The 22,773-nt window shown below is 32.1% G+C and overlaps 1 protein-coding gene across 2 annotated transcripts; it reads right to left on the reverse strand.

The window, feature by feature from the left end:
* Positions 1-1,133: 1,133 nt before the first annotated feature.
* LOC140886535 (uncharacterized) lies at positions 1,134-8,082 on the reverse strand. 2 transcript variants are annotated; one of them, XM_073293141.1, is made up of 21 exons: positions 7,809-8,075; positions 7,348-7,427; positions 6,865-6,951; positions 6,692-6,742; positions 6,496-6,613; positions 6,347-6,403; positions 6,173-6,237; positions 6,005-6,088; positions 5,571-5,621; positions 5,406-5,468; positions 5,277-5,323; positions 5,104-5,173; positions 4,957-5,019; positions 3,853-3,942; positions 3,703-3,741; positions 3,361-3,588; positions 3,173-3,258; positions 2,126-2,174; positions 1,952-2,032; positions 1,760-1,853; positions 1,134-1,583 (listed from the first exon to the last, which is right to left on the reverse strand). In XM_073293141.1, the coding sequence occupies exons 1-21, from the start codon at positions 7,924-7,926 to the stop codon at positions 1,396-1,398; spliced, it is 1,809 nt and encodes a 602-aa protein (XP_073149242.1). In that variant the 5' UTR covers positions 7,927-8,075; the 3' UTR covers positions 1,134-1,395. The 2 variants fall into 2 exon arrangements, with proteins under 2 accessions (XP_073149242.1, XP_073149241.1); XM_073293140.1 differs by having other exon boundaries at positions 4,957-5,173; positions 7,809-8,082.
* Between the last annotated feature and the right edge of the window lie 14,691 nt (positions 8,083-22,773).

A 22,773-nucleotide genomic window follows, 5' to 3' on the forward strand; every position in this document is an offset into this window, starting at 1 on the left:
AGTGAATAATTGATGATTGCGATTCATATTGCCAAAAAAATAGAATGTAAATTGAGTTTTTGAAGTGCATAATGGAATTTAGAATCTTATCATGTATCGTTAAAATTTAGTTGGTTTGGTCAAAAATAAACTTGAAAAGGACACTTGGTTTAGTATGGTGGTTCCATGGTGTAGAACAAGCTGCTGCTTTTCCTTCAGCAAATTTAACCGAACAGATACTCGTTAATCACACCAACTCTTTTTGGGCAATTTGCTAAAAAAACCCCAAAGCATCCCTAGTCATAAAATGTGGTATAAAACAATATAAGATGTGGTACAAAACCATACAAGATGTGGTATAAATTAACAAAAATTGTGGTATAAAAAAGTAGCTAGGGAATGCAGAGCAAAACATGTTTGCATTTGGGATTTTTGAGCAATTTGCACACTCTTTTTTAGAAAAATATTAATATAAAGAGTATAGGACCCCTAAAAATATATTAACAGGTTAATACTTCAAGTTTTTTTTAAAAAAAATCAACATATTTCAATTTTATACTATAATAAAAACTCATGCACATTCATTCCCTTTGATTGATAATGGTTTTACATACGATTTTTTTTAAAAAAAAAATACAGAAATACATTAATTTCTCAGAAGATTTTTTTCCAAGAAATGTTGAACTGTTGAGGCAATTAACACGATCGAAATGCTTACACTTCGACTAAAATATAGATTTTGTGATAGTTTTAAGGATCTATCAAGCTAATTAACCATCGAAATGCTTACACTTCGACTAAAATATAGATTTTGTGATAGTTTTAAGGATCTATCAAGCCAATTAACCATCATTGTAACCTGAAGTGATTGATTTAACATAAATTTGAGAGAGTTTCTAATGTGAAAAAAACATAAATTGGCTAGCAAAATATCACAAAATGACATAAATGTCCAATTCTAGTGTAACAGCATTCTTGCATCTTTTACTACGTTCTTTCTAAAACCAAACTCAATCCAAGGTTACCCGAAATTCTTCCTCTCTGTAGTCAATGGATTCCTTTCTGCCTGCATGGCTTCCACTTTGGCCATCTTGAATCATCTTTTGCAACTCTTCATCGTGCGTTTCAGGCGAATAATGGATAACAAGGTCATGTTTATCAGCAAAGACATCAGACAGTCGCGCGATTATCAGAAAGTTTCAAGCCAAACTAGCAAGAAAAATCTCAGGGCAGTGTACTTTAACACGATTAGAAACAAAAAAAACATTTGTCCTATTTCACATCGGTGGACTGCAATTATACCCCTTCCATTTGAAAAAACTGGAACGAATCACCATGACACACTATGTAACCTAGACTTATCATACATATAGAAATCAATTTCTGGGCCTGAATGCTACAGACGTTGCTAATCATTCAAACATGCAAACCATTTCCGTTGCGGTAAATTCCATCCAAAGAGCCATTGGCTAACTTAGCTGAGTTCTCGTATACATAAGTTTTTGTTGTTGGGGAACCATTGCACCACTTATGATAGGTAGATCTCTTTGCAGCACCTTTCTTCAAAAAAAGGTCCAGCTGCCCACAGGCTGCTGCTACCAATCCTGTCACGAAGAGTAAAAAAGGTATAATTGTATTTTCTTCCACAGAAATCAATTTTCGCTTTTGTCAGTCTGTGCGAGTGATTCTAGAAATGATTTTGTTGACCTAATATAACGAGATCAAGTCCTTGATTCCAATATGCTGGAATTGAAAGCAGCATTCAACAGTTGAAAAGTACCTAAGAAAAGAGCAGAAGGCTTCCCCGGTCTTGATTTGAATTCAGGGTGAAACTGAACACCGACAAAGTAAGGATGATTCGGCAGCTCGATAATCTGCCATAGAAGTTGATGAAAAAACATGCAGATCAGTACAATAGAGGGCAAAGCTGTAATCAGAAATCAGTGGCCGTAACGATGAAAACAAGAGATACCTCCATACGACAACCACTTTCATCTTTGCCAGTAAAAGTGAGACCAGCATCTTCAAGTTGTAAAACCATATCAGGATTCACCTATGGACAAAATCGATCCAAAGTGCATATCAAGAATGTAATCTGTTTAAAGTTGAAGTAGAAGTGTAACTTCAGAAATTATTGTTCACGCACCTCATATCTGTGTCTATGTCTCTCATCAATAAAGTTTTGATTTCCATATCTGAAATCAACAATTTTTGCTTTTAATCAGATATAATGAAAAAATGCCAAGAAACAAGAGGTTTCAGTGTTTCTCCTCAAACGACTATAGACCTCATTCGACAGATGTTAAGAGTTCAGACAAGGTTGTGATATGGACAATGGGTTTACAAGAGCCCAGATGATCAGTGGACGAAGTAAATAAGATGACGAAAATAGAAGATGACCAGTGGTATGTCAGTGACTATTAGTGTTATAGACGATGACGAAAATCATAAGACATCTATAAGTAACTGGAAATCTCATTTTCACATCATCTCTGAAAGTACAAGGATAAAGTAAAACAAAAGATGTTTTGATAAGTATTTCTGATTAGTTTAAAAATATGATGGTTGGATTGATCAGAAAAATAAATAAACCTTCAAAAACTGAATAGCTAGATCCAACCTCTCTATCCAGATCGCCCTACACAAAAGAGAGCTTTCATGCATTTTAAGTATCTGTTATAGAGGTACTGCGTCAAGGTTTAAAACATTGCACAATTTCAGACCAATGGATAAGTGCTGCAAGAATGCGTTAATGTTCTTTGGACTTGCATGTTCCCATTCACTAGTTTAAGATGCGCGTTTCTAAAATAAATAAAAGAAAAACCAAATTTCCCATAGTTACAATAATATGTTAATTCCTGAGTTAAAGTTCAAGTACTTCTTCACAGCCTTAAACAGCTTGGAGTACTGCTGAAAGCAAAATATCAAGGACGAAGGAAGAATCATATGCAAGCAAAATAAAAATTGTATTCATAGCTTTTAATTGACTGGGGTAATTTATCCATTCCACACCCAGACCTTAACGGATTCTTTCTAGTTATCCCAATTACTTTTCAGTTATCTGTATGAATGACCTACGACATTTCTTGCCACATCTTGAGATCTCATTGTTCAAACCAATAAAACTCTATGATGCCATGTGAGAATGCTTGAAGACTTGTTTCTTTCTCATTTGTAAAAGAAGGAAACTCACAGTTTTGCTGATTTACTTGAGGAACCTTGAAAGTATGTCCTCCTTGATCCAAGCCGCATTGTACCTCCCATATGAGTTTTTGAACCCTGCAGATAGTACAATGAACATTGATATATTAATAAGATCTTATTATATAAAAAAACTTTGGCTAAGCAATATTAAAAGATAATCATAGGATAAGGTGGGACCTCAGGCATAAAAATAACACAAGGGTTCTGAGTGTTTGGATCGAATTCAGTACTGTTCGCATCGGGAAGTCCAAGGACTGATCGTGCAAACTCTATCACAGCAATTTGCATTCCTAGGCATATCCCAAGATAAGGGACCCTATTTTCACGAGCATACTTCGCAGCTAGAATTTTGCCCTCTACTCCTCTGTCACCAAACCCACCAGGAACTAGTATGGCATCAGCCCCCTAGAAGGCAAGAATTTGTCAAATCACCAAAGAGGATCAACAAAAAGATTTTTACAAGGCAATTCACTCCCGGTAATACAATAATATCCAGATTATTAAAGTGGCTAGGCAGACCTTCAATAAATTCCAAGCAATTTTATAACCATCAGGATTCTGCAAGTAGATATATCAACCGAAACTGTAAGATGATACCATAAAGTAATACAAAACAAGCAATACGGTTCAAATATATATATAAGCCAAGCAATTATGCCAAGAGACTACCTCTTCTGCAGTTGCATTTTCAAGATCACTAGCAGGTACCCAATCTATACACAATTTCCTGTTGCAGGCAACAGAGGCATGCAAAAGAGCCTGTAAACAGTAATAAAACATTGTTAAAACATAACCTGATTGTCAGCCTGTACCATTAGCTACAGATTCCGGGAAATTTCTGACACCTTAATCAGAGTCAGGAATTCACAAGTTGTAGTTCTCTGATGCATAATTCTCTTTTGTTTAATAAATCGTATTGAGAAATAACATTTTCAGGGTATTATTGCTCAATACCTTACCAACATGCAAATCAGTAAATGTACCAGTTTTGAGCTTATGTTCCCCCTTCGCTTGCTTAAATGTGAGGGACGCGTTAAAAGTATAATTTGTAGATCCACCTCTCATGGGCTTGGTTTTGTGAAAAATAGTTTCTAGCAAGTAGCCGATGATTCATCTAATTTCAGCAGTTGTGATCCATATGAATAAATTATTTAGTAGTCAATAGGCATTGAAGACATTAATCTAATAATGGCATCAAACATTCTTAGCTTCAAATTAGACTCTCCTGACTTCTCGCCTTTCACAAAGTCTCACAAAGATCTCAAGTTTTGTAAATAAACCCTACACATCGATTAACAGAAAGTATCTTGAAAACACGGCCTAGGAGGCAGCATAAACAAAACGGAATACAATTGGATACTAAAGGAACATATCAAATGAGTTGTTTTTTGTCATTGACATTTGCCTCATTGGTTCAACCAAATTAAAAAGCAATATGTGGTCACTTGGACAGATCGATAACTAAATTGCTAACAACTGAAGAATTCACTCGGATTATCCACGAGTTTAAGTTAAATTTGAACGATAGACATAAGAGATAACTAAGCTGTCCCAAGTCCTTGTCGCATGATTTTCCAAGATATAGGGAATACATTCATAATTTGACGACGCTTGGCAAGGCAATGAGTTTTTGTCAGATGACAAGATTTTGGGGGTATTACACGTATGAAAGTCTCGGTCTCCCAAGCTTCTCTCAATCCTGTACCGTATGCACACTATAACATAGAATTAAACCTGCACAGAAGTTCTTCACTAGAAAATGCAAGAGTTCACCTTCAGCACAGAGAGATAAGAATCTGCAAGTCCAGTGTATTTTCCGACCATGGCAACTCTAACCTGTATAAATGGGCATGGACAGTCAAAAATCTCAAGACAAAGAAAGTTTATTTCATCCCATACTTGAACAATGACAAAACCTACAGGGTCACGCAACCTATCACATAGACTAGCCCTGGATGTCCATTCCTCCAAAGCAGGTTCTCTACCATCACTACACAAAATACAAAATAAAAGTTTTCAAAAATATGATGTCGATAATGGAATCCTAGCCATTCTTATCCTCGAGGAAGAAAGTTGAAGGTTGCATGACGAACCCATTGAGGTTCAAGACCTTCAAAATTGCCTCATGAGCTTTCTGGTCCTACATGAAAGATAAAATTTGTTACAGTCGTTGAATTAATATAATAAAAAATTTATTCGACCAAAGGTGCAGAAATACTCACTCGCAAAAGCAAAGGTATATGCCAAATGTTAGAAACGTCGTAGAGCGTGATAATGTTGTCAATCTGGAAGAACACTATACTCATCAGGTTATTGTGTAGCATATTAGCATATAAAACTGTAATTTTATCAGAGATGAGCCTGCAAGATTATATCAAACATAATACCGGAACATGGCAAAAACGAGAGAGTTTTTCCTTGACATTTCCATCAAGTTCCTGTAGAACAAAATAATAAGCGGATGATTTAATAAATATGACATTAAATCTACAACTACGTAATGAAACAATATGTGGAAGTTTGGGCACCAGTCGATGGCTTGAACTGACCTTGGTCAAACATTATTTTTTTATTTGTGATCTTAAAAAAAAAATTTTTGCGAAATAACCTTCAAACATGTAGAAAAAACATGGACCAAACAAAGGTATTTTTCACTATTTCCTCATAAAAAAGTTACAACATTCAAGAACAAAGCTCTCATTTGCTCAAAAAATGATACACTTCAGTCCCCAAGCATATGCAACATCGAACATCCAAAGCTTGGTTAGGCTAAACTCACGCACGCACGCACACACGCACAGAGAGAGAGAGAGAGAGAGACCAATGTGCTGCGGCATGCCAAAATATTTGGAGTCAGGCCCAAGCTTCTCAATCCCCTAACACTATGTTGAGTTGGCTTGGTTTTCTGAACAGATAAAAACCATTGTCATGCTTAAATCATAAAAAGAAATTAACAACATGAAAAATAATGATATCATGAGAACTTCACCTGCTCGCCAACTACGGTGAGAACAGGCACTAAGCTAACATGAATCAAGCAAAAATTTCCATCACCTGAGAATATCAAGAGTCGTAGCACAATTAACCTCTTAAAGACGATCGATATCACTAAAAACATTAGGTGCTGTACATTCTTGAGAACGAGAAGCAAACATGATCTTACCTACACGATACGAAAATTGTCCAAGAGCCTCCATGTAAGGCATTGATTCAATATCACCTGCATCAAGCAAAAAAAAAAAAAATCAGTTTAAATGATAATTAAAATATCAGTAACAACTGATCTTATTGCAGACAAGATATCATGTTTACCAATAGTTCCACCCAACTCTATGACACAGACATCCGCCGGACCTTCTTTTCCATCTACTGATATTGCTGCCGCACGTTCAATCCATTCTTGAATGGCATCAGTTATATGAGGTACAACCTTCAGGGAAAACATGTAAGTCGAACCCCAAGCTACCAAGAGTGATCATAAAAACCAGATGTGTCGAAACGGACGTACCTGAACTGTTCGTCCCAGATAATCTCCCCTTCTCTCCTTCTCAATAACAGACTACATAAAGAAATTGGAGCTATTATCAAGTTAAAATTTATTGTTCATGGGTAGCCAATGGAGATCTGAAGAGCATGGCACAACATAAATGTATCAAAAATATAAATAGTCTGGATACTTGCCTGGTATATTTTTCCAGTTGTTATATTATTATCTCGTGTCAATTTTATATCCAAGAACCGCTCATAGTTTCCAAGGTCCAAGTCCACCTTAAAAAAATTAAGCCACAGTTTCCTTGTCAAGTAATAAGGACTGGTTCAAATAAATCTCAGATAAATGATTCATGCTGTAGAGAATATTTAGCACCCCAATAATTTTTCAAGACAGGAAATATTAAGTGCCTCCAGATTGTTTCAGCAAAAAGCGCTTATAGGTCTCATTCTCAATATTCAACAGTTGAAATACACCCAGATCACCACCCAGAAACATCTCATGGAAGATGTTGTCGCCAAATCTAGGCTTTTTCCAGAAATTCACGAGTACAAAACACACCTCCCAACCCCATCAGAAAATCCAAAGCCCAAATGCGACCCACATTATTATTGACAAAAAGTTCTCAATAGACTAAATAGGGATGATTATGTGTATAAAAGATGCTTCCTAACCTCTCCACCATCATCGAGGACAAATACTTCACCGTGCTCGAACGGAGACATTGTTCCAGCATCAGTATTCAGGTAAGGATCTGAATACACAAAGCCAGAGAGAGAGAGAGAGAGAGAGGAAAAACCCACATTAGTCCGTGTTCAGAAAGCAATACGGGATAAGTTACAACTCCTCCTCTCGCCTTGCACTCCACAAGGCAGAGAAACCTCGACAAATACAGAGAGAAAAGACAGGATGAAGGTATCTTGGGAAAAAAAGGGTAACAACCCACAATGTCCCCAGTAGAAAAAAAAGATTGAATCTTTTTCTCCAAACAACGGCGCTAAAACCATACATTACATCCACACTCACACTTAGCATTACATAGACAAAGAACAAGAAGAAAAGGATGGAACGGGAACAGAATCAAGAACGGCGAACGAAAAAATAAAAAATAAAATCCATAAAAAATAAAACCCACCAATTTTAATGGAAGTAACTCGGAGTCCACAGGCCTTGAGGATGAGACCTATACTGCTGGCGGTGACCCCTTTCCCAAGACCGCTCACAACTCCTCCCGTCACCAAAACGTACTTCATTTTGTACCTACTCTTGGGAAAGCCTATCGAAAACAGTAGTGAAAGCCGGGGAGTGAAATTAGGAGGAGGGAAGGGAATGAATGAGAGTGGATTTGAGGAGGCAATGGCGGCTTTTTATGCTTGCGAGACGAGGCGAGGCAGGTAAAAATATCAAGGGCACACACACACTTCAATTGTTGATCGACACGTCGTTCAACATGCACATTATTCTCCCCTTTTTCGGTTTCTCCCAATTTTTTTTCATTCACCTCGTCCCGCATCCTTCACACTTTACAACGTCAAAATTACAATATTATGTCATGTAAGACAACAAATATATTAATATTAAATATTCACATCATATAAATATTTTAAATTAATATATTTTTATTGTTTAAAAAAATAAATAATAATCTCGAGTACACATCGTTCATTCATTTTTATGTAGTATTTTCGTGTTAAATTGATGATTTTAAGTTCATTCAATATCATTGTCATTTGAAATCCATTATTCTGATATATAAGAGCTAAAGTATAAATAAGTAAAATATGGATTTACTCACTGAATAATAAAACATTGATTCAGTACTCATCTTTATTTCGTCCGATTCTTCGTTCAATTTCTTCGAAAAACTCAAGTGACGTACCGTTATTTTTTCCAAATACATTGATGTATAATCCCGTGTATTACGTATCATATATCATTTCATTCACGAGACGAGTGACACTTAACATAAATCATATGTGCATAATAACTCGAAATCAAGATAATATAGGATAGATAGTTGATATTATGTATAAGAAAAAAGAGAAAAGAGCTTTGGATTGTATTCGCTTTCGGAAAGGTATCGGAGAGAGGGCAAAAAAAAAAGGGTAAAAGGAGTGGAAAAAGAAAGGATGGGAGGATGAGGTCAAAGATGGAACGGATAAAAGTGGTTATATTTCAAGAAAAGGCACCTAATAGTGTACACCAAAATGGCCCCCATTACATGACTTATCAATCGAGGCAGGATAGGATAACATGATGATATTACGGTTCGTTGTTTCCCTTTTTGTTTTATACCAACGGTCTCGGGGTCCCATGTGCTTCCGGTTTACTCCAATCCTACGTGTCTCGATTCTCCGGATTCCAAGTCTTGGGGCCTCCACTCCACCTAATGTATGTTTACATTTTCCCACTTTCTCTTCCTCTTTACATTTTTTTTTATTTTTTTATTTTTACTTTTTGTATCCATTTTTTCCTTCAAAATCTACCGACAATCTATTGTTATCATTATCCAACCTATTTGCTCTGTGTGTGTGGGGAACAAAAACGACTATTGTTGTATCTATGCTCGAGGGCTAATATGGAAGTTTGCAATGTCGTATATCATCAACCCTTTTTGTACGAAAAACTCTTTGAAAATATATGTTTGGATAACTACTTATGACACTTTTTGTTGTATATAAAAGTGTTTTTTTTTTCCAAATTTTGTAATGTAATTGTTTTAAAAGCCGTTTTAGGAATAATATGTATCCGGACAGTTATTTTATAAGAAAGTTATTTTATAAGAACATTTTTACGATTAGAATTTAATATGTTTTGGTTTTCGTCATTGTTTTTAATTTTAAAAATATCAAAAAACATTTCAATTGTTTTTCAAAAATTATATTTGAATTATAACAATTTTAAAAAACGGTTTACAAAAATGTTGTTCAAATAAATACTTTCAATTGTTTCATTTATAAAACACTAAAATCATTTTTAAAGTAGTTATCAAAATTGCGACTTATAGTATATTGCATCATTCATGTTTCGTACAAAAAATCAAACATACGCATATGTTATAAAACTTTACCCCGTTTGGTGGGAGTTTAGTTTTACGCTTGATTTTTAAAAATAAGGTATCTAAAATGCTATTTATTTTAAAATTCAGTGTTTTTTTTGGGGAATTTTTACCTTAAATATACATATTAGTTATTTTGTGAGATGAAACACGAATTTTATGTGTGAGGTGTGTACGTAATACAAGATATGGTTGTTGGGAAACAATTTTTCTTTCTCTATGGATTTATCCGAGTTCAAATAGCTAGATTCTATGATTCCAAGATCTAGACAAAACAAAACCAAAAAAAATTGTTTCGAGTATCCCACGAAATAATTAAATGAAAACAATAAACAAAGTTTGGAGAAAAAGTGACCCGAAAAAAACAAAAAAGAATAGTAAATAGAATGAGAGGGATACGAAGGGAAGCGACTTTGGGGAGTTTTGACTGAATTTTCTAGAGGGCGGAGATGTACGAGTAGCTCCAACATTTGCGCCGCATGGATGTAATCGTAGCCGTCGATTCCGACGTTACATACATAGGCTACTATTTTCCTTTGCTGGCTTCTTGCCTTGTTCCGAGGCCGTTACTAACATTGGTTAATCACGACATTTTAGTTTGGATTGGATTGGATAACATCACTTACCTAGTTGGGGACCCCATTCTTATCACGCCTTTATTTTACATTAATTGCATCGTATCCCATTACATATGGCTACAATTGTAGCTGACTCATTACCAATTAGATTTTCACTCTCCGCATCGATACGATCGACGTGTCTTTTGAGAGATAATTTCATAGTTCTTTATTATCTGTTAAACAAGTTAGTCAAATTTCTACATAATTTGGTTAAACAAAAAGAAATAAGAAATTTATAACATAAAATTGACGTCCGTTTCAGATGATTTAAAAAAAAAAAATCAAATACTGTTAATTGTAGAGTGCGGTGCTTTTGCCGGCTTCGATCTTGAATTATGTTAATTAATGAGAGAGTGTGCATCCGTGGTTGGGAATTTGGTACGGTGGGGGCCACATTATGAGATAACGTGCCTCACCAAACCCCAATTCCTGTCTTTGTCAATCGAACCAAAGGAGGAAAATAATATGGTATTTTGAAATTATTGTTTTTATTATTATTCAAGTCAATGTGGGGAAAAAATTTAACAGAAAGCGAGAGAAAGAAACTTTGGTTATCGATGGGAGAAAAAAAAAATTCCCAAAAAAATTAAAAAGAAAGTAGAGAAATATTTTTGTATTTTATAATTGAAATATCCACGTGTACACGATTGTTGGTTGGTCGATTCATTTAACTTGACAAAAACGAGAGAGAGGAGAGGAGCAGCGTTGTTTTTTGAATTCTAACATTTGACAAATTTAATGTCAAACAACTGTCTGACCAAGAGCGTATGTGGCACTGAGTCACGCATTTTATCCAGTCCGCAACTGTTGCCATTCACAGACATGTTTTTCGAGAAAATAACTATTATTATAAATCTTGGAAACTTTATGACTGGGTGACACGTAGTGATCCAGTCACCGGTGATCGTTTTATTCGGACAATACCACCTCCAGTACACCCTTTCTTTTATGCCGAGATGGTGATGTTTCACTCCGTGCTGAGGTCAACATTAATTTTCTCGTGAATGTATATCACGACTCACGTCTTGCGTGTTTGTATCATTTTGTTTTGGCTTTTATTTTATTAAAATAAGGATAAAGATGAGAAAAATATCGAAATATGTGAGAGTAACATTGATATGGAATAAAAAGACTTATATGAATATGATTCACAACGAACATTTTTTTGAATGTGATTAGGAACATGTGTTGTATGCAAGAGTGTGATTAATAAACCGAATCGAATGTTTGCACAAATTTAAGATTTGAATGATTTAGATTCGAGTTCGATTTGAAGTCTGAGAAAACCTTAAATTTTTTGGTTCGAGTTTACATTCGAGACTTGAAATATGTGGGTGTTTATATATATATAAATTATTAAGGTTTATGAACGCTTCACGTACTATAGAACAGAATAATTTTGGTTCAATTTTTTTTTTGAACATAATAATTCTGTTTCAAATTGGATAACTTAGAAGAGTTTTTTTTCGCTCAGAATTAACTTAGAAGAGTGATAACGTAATCGAAACAAAAAATCGAATGAATTCATCTGAATTACGTGAAAAACATAGTACGACGGCCGATAAACTCGCGAGTGCAAAGTTTGCGAGTATTTGGGGTTTGCAGTTCAAAAGTTGAGACAAAGAATAGCATTCATGTTAGGGGCAATTTCATTCCCACGGTAGAGGCAAAGGATATTCCAAATGAAAATTGTGATGGGATATACTCAATATATGTCGATTGATGCAATAAGAGAAAATGAGATGAATCACAAATTTTTTTTTTTATGTTCGTCTTATTCTTTAGTTAAATTAATTTAATCTCACGGCTTGTGATGTTGTTGCACATGAGTTTGATGAGACATCACTCCAACTCTTGTGATAAACACATTATTTATTTTTTCCCACCACCGTACGTTAGCAATTAACAAGGACATTTAATACATTATATAATATAAAACATGATAATCTCACAAAATTAAAAACATGCAAAACAATATATTATTCATCATTTTTATATATTACTCATCTATGATGTACAAATTCGTCATTTATCCCGTCTAAAACACCAAATGGTGATATAAGTTCATATAACCCAATTCAGCAAGCTGAAACAAACTGTTTTTTTTTTTTTTGAGTGAAAACAAACTCGATTTTGATCATTAGTAAAAACTATATATATATATATATTCTAATTTTACAAACGGTGCCCGGAGAATTGAAGGACAATTAAATGATATATGTGAAACATATTTCTTCACCTTTTAAGTATTCGTTTGGTAGGTAGAGTACGTGGATGCCTAACAAATCAATTTGTGGTTATAATATTTTGTGATATATATCTTTTAATTAATAATGACTTTTTTGACGCTCTTTAATTGTGTGTCCACTCTTTCGTACAACCAAAGATATTATAATTCAAGAGATCAAGTGTAGTTGTGATGCACACGGTGATAATCATGGAGTTCATTTCTTATTGATTGTGTATTTTTAATTTAAACTTGTTCCTGGTCAATTAGCAACTTATTTTTTTTTTAAAAAAAAAAAAATACTCCATGTATATTTTAGGTAATTACACACTCAGGACGAAATTTATATTTTTTTGGAGTAACAGATAATAAAAAAAAATAGAAAAGATTTAATTGAATTCAAGGGCACACTTTTAATTTATCACGCAAAATGTAAACACGAGTATAACCTAATTAGAATGTACACCCCATAATTTTCCTAAAAATTAATATTAGCATGTTCACTAGCTAGAGATCAATATTTAATATCTTGTTCAAATCAAGTGCTAATTAGAAAATGCTACATGTACACATTGATTTACACATTGAGTTACATACTACACATGAAATTACAAAATTATCCCTCTACTTGATTTGAAAAAAATCTTTCCAAAATACATAAAAGATATTTATGTAATTTCAAGTGCAACGTATAACCCAACATGTAATTCTCCGTGTACACGTAGCATCACCCGTGCTAATTATTCGAGTTAGATTGATCTATTCAGTCAATGTATTATATATATATAATCGGTGGATCGAGTATACAATAATTAATACCAACGAAGTTGTATAGTTGCATGCATGATACGAGACATATACAATACATGAATTCATCTGCAACATAGCACCATCCATGGTGAGCGTGTATTTAATTTTCACAAATATTTGGTTTTTTCCCCTTAAAAAAATATAAGAAGATGTGTACTTATATTATGACTCACACGTGATTAATCCTAGAATATTAATCGAGCGAAAATGCTTAACAAAAGTTATTAAGAATATATCTTATACTAATATATTCATGTAACGTGTGCATTCATAACTCGAAACATGTGGTCAAATTAAGACTTTTTTTTTGTTAAAAGAAATGTACTACCTTCATATATAAAAATAATTAACAATAATATCCTTGAACAATTGTTGAAAAAACAAGAAAAGGAAAAAGAAGACAAGTCAAACTGAATTTCGAATTTTCCATTAAATATCAACGCAACCTAAATTAAACAAATACAAGTTGATGTGAATCACTTTCACCGAATTGCAGAAAATCCCAAGCGAAAGCGAGAGAACGTGTATATGTATTTTATATTTATTGCGTCATGTTTCATACACATGGGAAAACAAAAACACCAAAGAAAATGTAAACGTAGGCGTAAAATATATATATATATATACATATATAGTTTTTTTTATGGTGCCCAACAACTATGCCCAACTCCGTGCTCACTATATACAATAGGTGAGTTGACCAGCACAATTGGTGAGTTGATTTATACATGGTGGGCACGGAGTTGGGTATAGTTGTTGGGCACCATAAAAAAACTTTATATATATAATAATATTAATAAGAGAGGACATGCATGAAAATTATATTTTTGGATATGTATGTAATTTGCATGTTTTTTATTTTTAATTAGGTTAATTCACTAGCTTATCTTTAATTATATATCGATAAATATCTACCTTTAGATGCAACATTTTGGTGATATCCTAAGGGTGCATGAAGTTTTTCATGCAAGCTAGTCCATTAACTTGCAATGTTTTTTTTGTTTTTTGATTATTTTTTCACTTTTAGTATTTTCACCATATTGGTGACATGATATCGGACATACACCAATGTTCGTCGCAATGTAAGTACTGTGATGAAAAATGATTATTTTTATTAAAAAAACACACACAAAAATTAGTGCACTAAAAGACTGTAAAAATTTTCTGATAACATAAGAAAAAATGAAGTCTTCATGATTTGAGAATTCTTCCTTAATATTTCTTCACCAGAGTGCTAACATGATATTGAATATATCACCAACGTCCGTCGCAGTGTTGATGAAAAATTACTAATTTTTTTTTTAAAAAAAAACACACACACAAATTAATACACTAAAAACCCATAAAATTTGACCGATTACATAATAAAAAATACAAAAACTCTCGAAAATAATTATGAAAAATATAATATATAAAGGAATCTCGTAGTCTTCAATTCATTTGGGAATTCTTCCTTATATTTTTGTTGAATGGTAAAAAAAAATGGAGAATTGAACGAGCCCATAGGGACAGGTTGCCCCTTTGGGCGGTTTGGCATGTTGCGGGGACACGTGCTTTTTGGTATCAACTGTGGCCTACTCGGACCGTTGGTCGGTTGATAGAATACGATGTTTCGGGTATTGACCCACCCAATGCCGACAAATATATCTCTTTACAATTTTTTTTTCCCATGTGACCAACTTTTCTCTCTTTTATATATATTTTTCCTTTCCCGCTTCAGCAGCATAGAGCTCTGTGCTTCTTTTGGAGGGAAGATTCCAACTACCACAACAATATATAATTAATCCAATTAATGCCGTCGTGCTAGCTAGCTAGGGTTACCCTTTTTACTTGTTAGTTATAATTTAAATTAAGGAGCGGATCCAAGATTTCAAATATATATATATATATATATATATATATATATATATATATATATATATATATATATATATATCTTCACTCTAATTCCAATGTCTCGGGAAATGAAGTAATTGAAATTTGAACATTAACCAATATCGTTAATGGATTACGCATGCATGCATGCACGCACACTAGGAATAATTAATTAAGACACCTCCAGATCGAAAAGTACGTTGCGGAGTGCGGACTATGTCGCTTCAGCCTCAACTTTGACATGAATCCTAGACTCGAGCCGACGTCAAACATATTTGTATGTGTTAACCCGGAGATTTTCAGTCGTCATACTAATTATTAGATCGATATCTTGATCAGAATTAAGACATGGGATTCTATTTACTATTTACACGCGCGCCATCTATATATGTATCGTAGATATATAATTAATACATATCGCTGCATGCATGTGTTGGATAGATTCAATGGGTATATATATATATAAGCGGTGCCATGAAACTAGGGAAATTTGCCACTGATCCAACTGGGAATGAACCGAGTATATATTAAAACAACTTAACGACTAAACGGCAAGCCCAGCATGAAAGCTAGCTAGCTCTTGCAAGCCTTTTGTACATGCATGCAGCTAGCGATGCGCTGCCTGCACGTCTTTCATACATAGCTAGCTAAGCTAGCTCATAAGTTCATAACTTCCGGCAAAAAACTCTTTTCATGTACCAAATGTTCTTTATTTATATAAACTATCTAGATGAAAAGCATGCTACTATATGATGAAAATTTAAGTAAATCATGACGTTCGAAAAGATATACAATCAGATTATTAATGGTTTCAATTATTTCAATGAAAGCTATAATTGGGATAGAAATTCAACTTTACTGATATATATATATACAAAAATGATACCTTGCACATCCTTACCCTGCACACCTGTGCGCACTTGCCAACGTGGCGCGCCCACAACCACACAATTTTTTTTATTTTTTTTTTTACAATAAATAGCTGACCAATCATGGATAAATTGTTAAAAGAGCAGGACATATGATATTTAATATGTGAACTAAACTATATAATTGAGACAAATAAAAAATAAATGTTGTTTAAATAAGTGAGACATAGAGAGTATGACTATAACTAAGTTTCATGTTGATATTTGTATTACAATATAATATTTGGCTAATAGAATCAATTAATGTTAATTCTTATGAAATCCTAAAAAGTTGCGTGACAAAAAGTAAAAAATCACACTAATTTTCAAATCGATTTTAAGTTAGACAAGTTATTTTTATATCTAATTTACTTAAATCCTAGAAATGATTGAGTGTAAAAAATTTTAACTTGTTAAAAATATGATTGTTCATTCTCTAAAAAATATTTTTTCTTTACATTTTTTTGTCTACTCAAATTTTTATTGCAAATAATATATTTAACATACTATTCTTAAAAATTATACATTAATTCAGTGTTTTCATAACCGGACCGGTTATCGAACCGGTTTACTTAAAAAAATGGTCCAACCGGTCGGCCGTTTTAACCAGACGGTCGAACCGGTAAACCGTTTATATAATTTAATATAATAAATAATATATTTTGGAATTTTAAAAACTCAAAAATTATATAAATAGATATAAAATATATATTTAACATAGTTTAAAAGATAAATAAATATGTAAATATATTTAAAATATCAATTATAGTTATAAATTATTTAAATAATAAATTATTTATTTTTTAAAAACCAATAATTATTAAAAAAAAATTAAATGAAGTAGAAATTTCAAATAATAATGTATTTATATATAAAAATATTAAATCTAAGGTTTAAAAATAAAAAAAATTTAAATTTTCAAAATAAAAAAATCAAAAAAATTCGAAAAACCGGTTCAACCGGTTGAACCGGTTTTCCGGTTCTTGGACCGTCCAACCGGTTCTTGACCTGTTTTGACCGGTTCTGACCGGTTGGACTGGTTTTCCGGTTTTTGGGGTCGGCCTGGACCGGTCTGGCGACCGGTTCCCAGTCGAACGGTCGGTCGGGTCCGGTTTCGAAAACACTGCATTAATTATCACACTCCATATAAATGCTTTTTATAGCATATACATCAACATGTGTTTTATATGTATATCAAATTTAAAACAACTCAATTGGATTATTATTGAAGAAAATTAAGAATAAAAACATATTCAAGTCAAAAACTGAGATCGAACATTGTTGAATTGTCAAAAACCACGTCAGCAATTGGAATAACAATAGTCAAAAATTAAATGTTAGTATACCAAAACCAAATTTGACAACTCAAGGGACTAAAACTCAAATTTGGACAAGTTAATGAATCAAAAAACCATTTATCTGAAAAAAAATTAATGTAGCAAGTCAAGCTACAACAATTTGTCTAATGATTAACATGGTTTATTAGAGAAAAAATAATACGCGATTTATATTTAATTTATCAATAGAAGATCAAAATTCATCTCTAAATAAAGAAAAAATAGTTTTTTTGTTTACTAATATTTAATATTTTGATTTGGTCCACTAAGTTTACAAAGTTTATTGTGATACGCTAAATTTTAATTCGGCTATTTTTGGTCTAATTGGGAGACGCGAAACTGGAAAATGCTGATTTATAATATAAAAAAAATACTGACACGACGTAAAAATGCTGAAGTGAGATCGAACATTGTTGAATTGTTAAATATCTCGTCAGCAATTGGACTAACAATAATTGAAAATTAAATGTTAGTTCACCATAACCAAATTTGACATCTCAATTGACTAAAACTCAAATTTGGACAAGTTAATGAATAAAAAATCATTTCTCAGAAAGAAATTACTGTTTTTTCTTAAAAATTAATAAAAGTAAAATTATCATTTAATATAAATTGTTAATGCTGGGGTGCAATAATAGTCTCTCAGAGCATTAATCGAAACATGACACATGAGATTTTGTATTGTGTAATGCCCCAAAATTATTTAATTTTGATCCGAGATTATTTAATTTGGGAATATATGGAGTTTAGATTTAAATCATAATATTCTTAAATTATTTAGGATTGAAATTGAATTAAAAGATTTGTCGAAGACTGAATTGCAAATCGCTGGAGTTATGAAGGACTAAACTGCAATATGCTTATATATATCATCTTCCACTTGCTTTGTTTGCATTCCAATTAGAGAAGGAAAAAGAGCAAGAAGCCGAGATCATCACCTACACGCCATTTTCATCTTTTAAAAGCTCCGATTCTTTGATATCCGGCCGTCAGAATTCAGAATCGCTTATATTTGTGATCACGGCGTTGAGAGCTTCGTTCTGGTATATATTTTTTGAAGTTCTATTATACTTTGAATTGTGACATAAAGATGGGATTTGAAAAGTATTGCGTAATTATGTATATGAGCTAGCATCGATTGTTTATTCGAAGACGGATCGAAAAAAGAACGTCGATTGAATTTGTTATGATTTATTGAAGATATTTTCGAAAATATGCATTTCTGAATTCTGGTTTGGGACGTGTTTATGATGATATGATTATGATTATGAGTTGTCTGAGGTGATATCTTGATTTAGATATAGTTTGGATTGTCTATTTTCAGTCGTTACGCCGCCGGTTTAAGATTTGAAGCAGTTTTGATGTCTTATGATTGAGCTGAAGATTATATGATGATGATTGTTGATATTCTTGTTTATAAACACTTCATTTGCAGCCTTGTTAAAGGTTTGTCGAACTCGAGATTTTAGCCTTCGAATTGGAGAAGATTTGAAGCAAGGTTTGAAGTCTTTTGTAGTTGCAGATTGAATGTTGACCTTGAGCAGATTTTTGATATGAATTCTTGATGTTATGTCTCAGATTTGAAGTCTTCAAGAACGAGAATAAGAAGGTATAGAGTCAGAGATTTGAAACTTGAGAATGAAGCTTTTTGAGTTATCCCGATAAACCACATACTTGTTTTATTGTTTATTATTGATGTTGTCGATCCATTTCAGGTAGTGGATCTTTATTTGATATGATATGATATGTTATATGAATTGATTCTTGCCAAGGTCAGATGGACCTTATTTTCTAGTCTGATGAGATGACGATAGATGGATATCCATGTCAAGATCGTATACGAATCTTGATGGCAATGACGTGTTATGAATCAATTATATATATATATATATATATATATATATATATATATATATATGTGTATGTGTGTGTGTGTGTGTGATTAATCTATTCTTGAGTCGAGATGTTTAGAGTTGATATGATTTTATTTAACGCATGTATATGTTGATTATACTGAGAATTGTATTCTCACCGGATGTTTCCGGTTGTTGTCTTGTTTTGTATGTGTGCATGACAACAGATGGGGCAGGAGCTGGCCAGAATCGACGTGGGTAGCTCGAGAGAGAGTCTAGAGGTGTGAACTCGGGTTGTTTGTAGAGGAATGATGAACTTGAGATAGTATCGAATTTGTTAAGGAACTTATGGCATGTTGTAAATGAGTTTACTTTGGACATGTTTTGTATGTTATGCTTTGGCTAAACTTTGAACTTGTAGTTGGTTGTAAGAAAGCTATAATCTTGTGCTTAAACTTGACTCATATGTTTTTACATGCTTTTGGATATTGATTTAGCATGTTTTGGTATTGAATAGGAAGACAAAAATAGGATTTGTATAGCTTTTGACAGCAACTGTTTTCTGCATAATTTCGAGCAGAGTGTGCTCGCTCGATCGGTAAGATTTGACCGATCGAGCGAGGCCTGGTTTTTCAAAACAGAAAGTTGGATTCTTCTGCTCGCTCGATCAGTAAAGTTTGACCGATCGAGCGAGGCCATTTTTGCTCAAACCCGAGAAATGGGATTTTTTGCTCGCTCGATCGGTGATCTTTAACGGATTGAGCGAGATTCTTATTTTTTTTAAAAAAATTAGTTGCTTGAATGTTCTTGATTTATTTATTTAAGCTTCTATTAATTGCCCTAATTTAAAATTAGCAACCCGAGACCCCACATATTGTTTAAAATTTTGATTCGTATTGTTACCATCAACGGTAAATTTGGGTAAAGCGAGACATGTTCGATCATATAATTAATATTAGAGTTAAGCTCGTAGTTTTGATTCATATTGATTGAAAGCACAATTTAAGGTGATTGTTTGAGTGCAATAATTGTCTTCTTGGATTGAACAATTGAAATATGTGTTTGTTTGAACTGCGATACGATCTAAATGATTTGCGTTACACAATTACCACTAACTATAGCTTTTAGTAAAACACAAATCTCTTGATCCTACAGTTTGTAACAAATATATATATTTTACGTTTTTCAATAAATATATAACATATATATGTTATTGTTTTAAAATTTTTAGCTAGAAAATAAATCAAACTCAATTCATAAATTAAACATATAATATCACTACAAAAAATCGTCGATCAGAAACCGATAAATATAACAAAAAAGAAAGTTAAATAGGTCATATGACCACTTCAATAACTAATTAGATATTGAATTATTGTGACTGAAGTTTGAACTTGTCCGTAAAAAAGTATAATACTTGATTTTAATAAAGCTAAACATTCGAAATTTGATAACTTCGGTCTCAATCAAATAAAATTGTTGTTACGTGCAACACATATATTTTTCTTGTACATATATAAATATGCATGTGAGTTGAATTGTGAATTTACTCATATGTCATTCTCTCATTAATGCCTTCAATTTAATGTTTTCTTTATTTTATTATTATTATTATAATTATATCTATTATCTATCTATTTCTATTATTATACATATATAATTATATTATATTATATTATTATTTATATACATATACAAACACACACACACACACACACACACACACATATATATATATATATATATATATATATATATATATATATATATAACTTGACTACCTTTTTTCGTTATCAAATAATTAATGTGTTTCATCTTTCAATAATTTATTTATGTGACTCTTTATTTAACTAATTTATTTAAAAATCATATCATGCACTCTTTCAAATATAAAAATCTATCACATATATAAATATGTAAGATGAATTGTGAATTTATTCATATGTCTTTCTCTCATTAATGCCTTCAATTTAATGCGTTCTTTGTTTTATTATTATTATAATCATAATGATAATTTATTACATGTACATATTCTATCTATTATCTATCTATTTCTATTAGTTACATCTATTATCTATTATAAATATGTGAGTTGAATTGTGAATTTAATCATTTGTCCTCTCATTGATGCCTTCAATTTAATGTGTTCTATGTTTTATTATTATTATAATTATATCTATTATCTATCTATTTCTATTACATATATAAAATGTGAGTTCATTTGTGAATTTACTTGACTATCTTTTTCTCATTATCAAATAATTAATGTGTTTTCCTCTTTCAATAATTTATTTATGTGACTCTTTATTTAACTTATTTATTTAAAAAGTATATCATGCACTCTTTCAAATATAAAAAAATACTAATAATATTATCTTAAATTTTTTTACCATACTTTCTAATTTATTTTAGGGGATTTTATAATTCACATATGAACAAGTTGGATTACTAATAATACTCTTATAAGATAGTATATGAATACTTAAAATAAAAGTTGCATAGTGTACTTTAATTTTTCTAATCTATCTAATATCTATTTTATTTTAATTTTTATAATCTATCTAATATCTGTTTTATTACTATTATAAACATATTAGTAAAAATTGTAAATTAACTTAAATATTTTTATTTTTTATAAACTATTTTTTTATTGTACACTTTCATATTTTTGCATCTACTATTTATTATTTTCTATTTTTCTTATTTGATATTTTTATTATTTGCTCTTTTTTATTTGATTTAATTTTTCCTACAAAATATATTTAATCATTTATTACACACTATTTTCTGTTAATATTACAAGATAATCGTAAGACCGAATGCTTGTCTCTTTACCAAAATCTATAGCTGGTGTAATGAAGCAACTCAAATATTTTAAACCGTACAGCAAGTAATTTCTTTATTCTACACGTGGCAATTAGCTACAAATTATATGTTTAAATAAAATTATATGTCTTTTTTCAGATCTTTTAATTTTATAATTTTTTTATTCTACTTGTAATCAATATTAACCATAAATTATATGTTTAAATTATATATTTAAATAAAAATGTTGGGATCGGTTCAGAGGGTAGAGGGGGGGTGAATACACTCTGAAACTTTTCTTCTTCTTCTTCTTCAAAATGATCAAGTGAGGTTTAGTTCACTTAATCTGTTTTCTCAACTTCTAAAACGGTTTGAACAACTTAAATAGTGCGGAAATAGTTCAGAGGTTTTAGTGATGCAAAGTTTATAATGCAATGTATGAGCAGAATGTAAGATAAATAGCAGTAAAGACTAAGGCACGATTTATGGAAGTTCGAAGGCTTAATCCTTCTACGTCTCCCCTTCTTCCACTTAGGAAGGAATTCACTAGAAGACTTTGGTTATTACAACGTCTTGTAATACACCCACTTCAGACTTAGGACTTATC

Source organism: Henckelia pumila, chromosome 3 (genome assembly GCF_033568475.1).
Source record: "Henckelia pumila isolate YLH828 chromosome 3, ASM3356847v2, whole genome shotgun sequence".
NCBI classification, from domain to species: Eukaryota; Viridiplantae; Streptophyta; class Magnoliopsida; order Lamiales; family Gesneriaceae; genus Henckelia; species Henckelia pumila.